Raw genomic sequence first — 7,725 nt, 5'->3', positions numbered from 1 at the left:
GGTATCATTAGAGCGAAGTTGTCCCGCGCTTACTCAATGAGGCACCAACTTGTAACACGGTCATCCATACTACAGTGGTTGCTCCCTTTTCCTTTTTCAAACAGTTTGGATCTTCTGTGGCGGAATTGAATGGGGGTTGGAGTGCAAATAACATTGGCTAATGCTGCTATCAGAAAGTGGAAACCGACTTTCAATATGGACAAGTGATAGAGTTTAAATGCTGCTAGATACATTAGACTTTTCTGCCAGAAGCAAACAAACATACTGCCCAGTTTACCATGCCGAAAAGCAAAAAGATATGAGGAGGTAGCTTGGGCATTCGGAATGACCATATTTCGCCGGCCGCATACCATCCACTTGCGAAAACCGGCGAAGCATTAGCGAATGTGGGACATTCCTACGCATATGACTCCGTCCATGCATTCAGCCTTGTAGTTTGTACAAGTCAGATATGGCAGAGCTAAATTGTGGACTTGGAAGAGCCTACGTGGCGGTCGATAAATTACCCTTCACTATCACCAACGGCGCAACAACCGCTATCCACTCTAAGTCTGCCTTAATAAGTAACTCCAGACAACTCGGTTTCGTGCGAGGCCCACCAATTCGATATCCCTAAAAGCTGTCTGGCGTCCTGGCCTACGCCATCACTCCATCTCAGCCAGGGTCTGCCTTGTCTTCTTTTTCTATCATAGATATTGCCCTTATAGACTTTCCAGGCTGGAACATCCTCATCCATACGGATTGTGGACCTAACGGTCGTAGTATCACTGATACATTTCATCGTTATGTAGGTTACGGACTTGTCCATCCTCACGTAGGGGACAAAAATTCTTCGGAGGATTATTTTCTCGAACGCGACCAAGGTTTCGCAATTTTTTTGCAAAGAACTCAGGTTTCCGAGGAATAGATAAGAACTGGCAAGATCATAGTCTTTTATATTAAGAGCTATGATGAGACGTTTCGAGCAAAAGACTTTTTAAAAGCTGAAATTCTGTTCTGTTGGCAGCCATCTACTAAATTTCATCGTCATAGCGGTTATCGGTTTTGATTTTCAACCTTAGATAGGAGAAATTTTCAACGGTCTCAAAGTTGTAGTCTCCTATCTTTATTGTTTTCGTTTGACCAGTGCGATTCGATGTTGTTCGTTCTTTGGTTTTTGGCGTTGACGTTGCCCCCAGGTACGTCGTTTTGCCTCCATTAATGTGCAGCGCAAGATCTCGCGCCACCTGTTCGATTTACATGAAGGTAGACTGTCAACAATATCAATATCGTCAACGCAGGCCAGTAGTTAGCTGGACTTGAAGAGGATCGTACCTCTCGCATTTACATCTCCATCGCGAATCACTTTCTCCAGGACGAGGTTGAGGAAGATGCATGATAGGGCATCGCCTTGGTGGATTGCACGGACTGTGCCTTCCATGCTTGGTGGTGGCAGAATTTGTCCGTCGTCTTCAGTTGGCGGGACGTCCAACTCGACGATATTATGGTTGTTGAGCAGTTCATCCAAATTACCAAACCTTTGCTCCAATATGTCCATTCTGTCGTAAATCAGATTTCCCTCTTTGTCTCGGTTTTCCTAGACTTCCTTTTTCCATCTGTGAAGTCACTTCTTCGCTCGGCGGAGTTCTTGGTGAGTCCCTTCGCGTGCCCGCCTTTTTTGAGAATGCAATCCGGTATGCAGCATTCTTCCGTTCCGTTGCTAGCTTACATTCATCGCCAAATCAGCCGTTCCCACTTTTCTTGCGACGGGGGCCAATTATGTTTGTGGACGTATCAATGATAGCGCTTTTCAGGTGGTTGTGAAGATCATTTGTTGATGCGTCATCGCCTGGACATCTGTAAGCTGCGGTTATTGCGGCATTCATTTCCCTCTTATAGGTGTTATGCAGGGCTATGTTATGAACGGCTTCACTCTCAACTGATTGTCAGAGGGGAATCTGGACGGTATTGTAATTCGAACCCGGAGCACTATGTCAACGAGATTGTGATCCGAGTGTATATTGGCCCCCTATATCTTCTGGCATTCATCAGCGCTGAGATGTGGCGGCGTTCAATCAGCACATGGTTAATTTGTGGACTGCTTTCCGCGCAAACCAGGTACTTCCAACAACCATTTCGTGTGATACTGCTAATTAAATAATCCGCAGTCCCTTATCATTGGTACCTCTATGGGAGCCGACATATCGCCTGAATAGGGGCTCTCTCCTTACTTGACTGTGAAAATCTCCAAGTATGATTTTGATATCATACTTGGGACATGCTTTGAGGGTCCACGCAACTGCCTGGTAGTGGGTATCCTTCTCCGACTCTGCAGCCTTCTTTGTAGGGCGTGAACGTTAATGAGGTTTATGTTTCTAAATTTCCCTTGCAAACCCAGAGTGCATAGCCGTTGGCTTATATTTTCAAAGCCCGTAACGGCAGGTTTAATTTTTTTGCTGACTAAAAAACCTACTCCGAGCACATGGTTTACTAGATGGGAGCTATAATATATGGTGTAGCGACTCTTTCCCATGAAACCGGACCCTGTCCAGTGCATCTCTTGCAACGCTGTTATATCAGTCATATATTGGGACAGAGTATTGGTTAGCTGCTTGGCAGCTATATCTCTGCACAGCGAGCGTACAAGATATTATTCCGTTGTCGTTACCCGATTCGTCGTTGTCCAGTCAATCCAGTCCGAGGTACAAAAAAGATTTACAAACATATTTGTTTCTCTCTTGTTAGGCCACTAGAGATTTAGTAAGGGAGATGTCATCTAGTCCATGTTGATGACAGCCGGAATATCCAAGTTGATGGGAAACGAACCAACACAATCATAACAGAGACGATTTCATGTGCTAGATGGAGATTTACCAACTTCTTGATTCTATCGAAGGAAGTGATGATCTTGATATAGGGAAGCCAAGTCTCCCATTGAATAGAATAAACACGCGAATGGGAGGCCCCACAAACCAAAAACTGTGAATAAATTATGCCGTTACTCTTCGTGGGAAAATCGTTCCGATAGACACCAACCAGTTCATCTACTTCTGCTCAACAGAACCAATACTCTCTGACTGGCAACGGGTGACCAATGACAATGTAGCAAGCATGCTGTTTGCCTATGGTGACAATGTCAAGAGAATAGCAAAAACAACACCAGGTATGCAAACTGACTTCCTTCAGATTTATCAAGCTGCCCAATATCAAGAGAAACACGATGGCAGCATATAACTAAAAACGAAAGCAATAATAAAATCCAATGGTACTATGTTTGACATTTACCCCTAAATGTGGCATAGCGCGTCATCTGGTTTTGAAGCTTTCTATTGCATCAACGAATATCTAGCCTGCCAACCTAAGAAGTTCTTCGTTCGAAATTACATATGTCAGACCAGTAGACACAACGCAGGCAAATTTTGCCGAAGGCTTGTCCATGGCGACTAAATCTTATCCATATCTTTAACAAGCAAAACTGGCAGTTTTCAGCCGAATTCAAGAGGAGACTCCTGCAAGGAATGTTTGGGCCCGAGCAGGAGGATACGTACGTACTGCACGTTTGTCATTTTTTCTATGTTTGCGAAGTATTGCAGTTGGATTATTGTGGAGTTTTCTTTTTTGTCATACATGCTTCGTTCACATATCACCTACGCTTTTGTGATACCTTCTTCTTTCTAATTACGTTCATCTTTGAAGCTGTAATGTGCTGCTTTATGAACTCAGGATATTGTTCATTGAATCAACTGTCTTGTGGTATGCAGATATATCCAATGAGTTTTCAATCATTCCCGACACGAGTGACACCAATCTCCGTTCGAGTATGCTCTGTGTCTAGCCCCTTGCATTCGTTTCTATTTTGCAGTCGAGCCTATCAAAATCTCATACAGAAATGCTCCTTGCTCACTGAAGATCAAATGAGTTGAGATTGCCGGCTATTTCTGGGGGCATTGCAAACAGGGTTGGAGAGCGATGGGGGATGTTTCGAGCTCATTATGGTTAACAAGCAGCAAAAAGAAAGGAAGCAACAAATACTGCGAGGATAACAGAGTTTAATTGGGAACTCAAAACAGGATCTCTTTCACAAATTATATTAAACGAGGATTTTGCATCTATCTTATTATATACCAAGTGGACAGCGTAGAAACCAGAAATTTATTTGCTGTTTTTGCATACTATATTTTCATTTGCATACACCCAAATTCCCGAAAAAATGTATTTGCTTGTGATTTGAGATGTGTTTGCTAACACTTCAAAATTCTGATCAGACACACACAGTTTTTATTTTCCATACAAATTTCGTAGAAAGAACGCGTCCCAGTAAATTCCCCGAATCTTCTCAATAGGAGCAACAAGCAAGATTTCCATGAGTTCAATTTGACTATGCTATGGCCAAAAAGGGGTCTAGTTAGTCGGGAGCAAGCGTGACCCACTTCATGGTAATTTCCCGAATTTGGGCTAGATTTTACCTGGATCCTTTCTGGAGCACTTGCCCACTGATCCACCTTAGACAATCGGCGTCCTTATAGCAGTGGCCACTATTTACATAATATTTACTTTTTCCGTAAGTGGGCCTTCATTCTTACATCAGAGGCAAGAGTGCTTCGCACTTATTAACGCCTGCTTCCAAATCACAACAAAGTGGAGTTACTAGACCATCTTCAAAACACTTGAATGCGCACATTAACGCGTTGTCGATGCTTTTCGATAGCTGTATTGACTGTATGTACTTACTCTACTCGAAAACTCACAGTAATGCCACCGAAAACGAAGCCACTCAATTAATGCGAAATCAAGTGTTACAACAGCTAAATCTGCGTTTCAACTAGCTCACTCTCCTCTTACGCCGTAGGTCAATATCAAACGAGTTGAAATGTATGCTAGGAAGTCAATGAACTTTCGCTATTCGTTATTCGCCGAGATTAAATTCTTTTCGAGTTTATCGCAATGTAAATGTAATTGCAAGTTTATGTATGGCGGCGATGGAATTGCCGGACTCGAAAGCTGGAACACTTCAAAACGGCACACCTTGAAAATTGATGGCCATTCCTGCAGAACGGCCGCGAAAGGATCCAGTCCTGTCTAGTATCCGCATCGGTTGTAAGTTTTAGACGTTCTTTTCCTAATTCACGAAATCCACCTGCTAGTGACCATTTCACTCAAGTATGCTAGGAATGTCGCGATTCCAAAAGTACAGCTGCGATGCTCGAAGATAAAGTGAAGTGTTTCTTCCCTGAAAACAACGTCGACTCACTGTTGACTGTGACCGTGGCCATGGCCGGAGCTGAAACCTCTGGCCGTCAATTCGCATAATCCGCTTGCAAGAAAGTTGCGCGCATCGTCAGAAAACCGCGTCGCGAAAGAAGAAAGATGTGAAGAAAGGTTGAGTTAGCTCGAAATGAACATAAAATCTCGTGCAGCACATGTTTTTCTCCCATGATGTTGGAGAAGCCGGAGCAACTCTTGGAAGAAATTTTTGGTGGGGTGTCGTAGCCAAACAGGTACCTATATAAATTGGCTGTTCATTTGAAAATGGTATCATATCATCCTTACGTTCATTCGGCAACAGTTCGAAAAAAGACAAGACAAAACTAAACGAAAGGTCAATTCGTCATTGTTTGGTTTAAGATTAAAAACCAACCGAGAGTTCAGTAGATCAATTAATTATCGTAAATTCGTTGCATACAAACTAGTGAAATGGCTTTGAGGAAAGTTCTTAGTGTGCTTTGTGTTGTAGCAGTCGTCGCCGCCCTTCCAGCGGAGGAGTCGCGGGGGCACGCTCGAAATGCCATCGGATCCGACAGCGACATTATGGATAGTATTTATAAGGATTGCCTGCGCAAGGACTCCGTGTCATGTGTCAAGTACAAATTGTTCAACTTTGTGGATAAAATTATGGCGGCACGCGACCAATTCGCTCTAACCGAAGGCGTAACGGTGGTAAGGACGCCCGGCGCTGAACCGGCTGGAGCTCCACGAGCCATCACTGGCGACGAATCCATTGAGTCCTTAATCTGGAGTCGTGTATCCAGCTTCTTGCAAAGCCACACTGTTAAGGTTGAATTGAAAGGAGCCGATATCGTGAATGCTGTTCAATCGACTGGTCGTGCTCTAGAGGATGTTTCGGATAGTCTTTTCGGAGAGGAACAAAGCGGTCCTGGAGCCGAAGAGAGCAGAGGAAAGAAAAAGAAAGCTGCCAAAATCCTCGGACCAATTCTTGCCTTGGTTGCTCTTAAGGCCGCTGCCCTCTTGCCACTTCTCCTCGGTGCCATCGCTCTCATCGCTGGTAAAGCCTTATTGATCGGCAAGATCGCCTTGGTGCTCTCGGCAGTCATCGGTCTTAAGAAACTGTTGTCACAAGAACGTCATGTAACCTACGAAGTAGTGGCCCACCCACATCACTCCACCAGCCATTCAGCTAGTCACAGCGACTCATACGGCTACAGCGGCGGCGATACTGGAAGCTACGGAAGCTCCGGTCATGGAGGCGGCTGGGGACGATCCATTGATGCCCAGGACATCGCTTACAGTGGACAGAAACCGCAATAGACTAAGTCTAACGCTTACAGCAAATTACGATAAGTTTTAGCTTCCACTCCAAGGAGCAGTTGTTTTTGTTTTACAAAATTGATTTACGCAAGGAGAACGCCGATACGACGCCAATTTTCGGTACCGCCAATACTCGGGCTCTCTACTACTACTTCTGCCCCGAAATACCTTCTAATCATATAAGACAGCATGCGACAATTTAGTATAAATAATTTATTGTAATATTTATTTTGTTTAGCGACACGTGTTATTTAATCGATTGTCACGATGTGTTATGTAACATTAAGTTATTTTTTCCTCTCACGTCTTTTTATTCATTAGCTTCCTAATTTCTTGCAAAATCTGCTTTCTTTTCCTCACTTCCTCTTTCACTTCAAGCAAAACCTCTTTTGCTATTCTGGTACTTTCGTCTTTCTGCGAACTTCAGCTACTGTCCTCTGGCTAACTCTCTGTCGTCCTTCGAAGTTTTTCTTCTATAGTTTTGGTAAAGTAGCGCCATAACACTTGCCATAGTCACTCATTTCATATTTCATGACTTCATCCGGTGAACTTGTAAATTTCCACCTGTCTCCTAATCTTACTTTCCTGTTACTTAACACCTCAGTTCCTTTTCACTTTCGAACTTTCTCGTATTTTCCTAACCGTTTTTGTTTGTTGTTTCCGACTGAACAGTTTTTTATATATTATTTATTGCTGTAAAAGAAATGACTTGTCCAAATAAAGTCTTAATATGCATGGAAATAAAGTGTCTCATTCGATGGTATGTTTGTTTGTTTGTTGCGTTTGCTGTCTTGTGCCTCGCCTGAGTGGAGAAAGAAGAAATCGTAATCAAGATCAGATCGGATGCAACCGTTGTTCCCACCTTTGTGGACCGTTTCTCTTTTCTCTGTAAAAATTCACTGTCACTGTGGCCCATAAAAAGTGGGTCATGGGAACGCTGAACTTTCTTGTTGCATACGAGATGATAGCTTTAATTTACTCATCTGAAAAGAAAACACATTTCTCGACGTATTCAGTGGTAGCTTGTTTACGTTCAACCGGCCGCCGTTCCACGCGGGAAATGAGTTTTCCGATTGCTGTGCTGCAAATTGCTCCGCCGCTTAGTGGCTATCTGATACATCGCTACGATAGAGGCATTCCACTACGGTCACCTGCAGACGCAGGTTTGTTTCCGAGCCGAGCCAGTCCACTAGTAACCCA

At 43.6% G+C, this 7,725-nt stretch overlaps 1 protein-coding gene across 1 annotated transcript; it reads left to right on the top strand.

The window, feature by feature from the left end:
• Nucleotides 1-5,502: 5,502 nt before the first annotated feature.
• Nucleotides 5,503-6,828, top strand: LOC119651934. Its single transcript, XM_038055774.1, has one exon. It carries the CDS (start codon nucleotides 5,674-5,676, stop codon nucleotides 6,523-6,525), a length of 852 nt encoding a protein of 283 aa, XP_037911702.1. The 5' UTR covers nucleotides 5,503-5,673; the 3' UTR covers nucleotides 6,526-6,828.
• Nucleotides 6,829-7,725: the final 897 nt, after the last annotated feature.

The sequence above is a fragment of the Hermetia illucens genome, chromosome 3 (genome assembly GCF_905115235.1).
Source record: "Hermetia illucens chromosome 3, iHerIll2.2.curated.20191125, whole genome shotgun sequence".
Lineage (NCBI taxonomy): Eukaryota > Metazoa > Arthropoda > Insecta > Diptera > Stratiomyidae > Hermetia > Hermetia illucens.
This window is presented reverse-complemented; position numbering and strand designations above follow the sequence as displayed.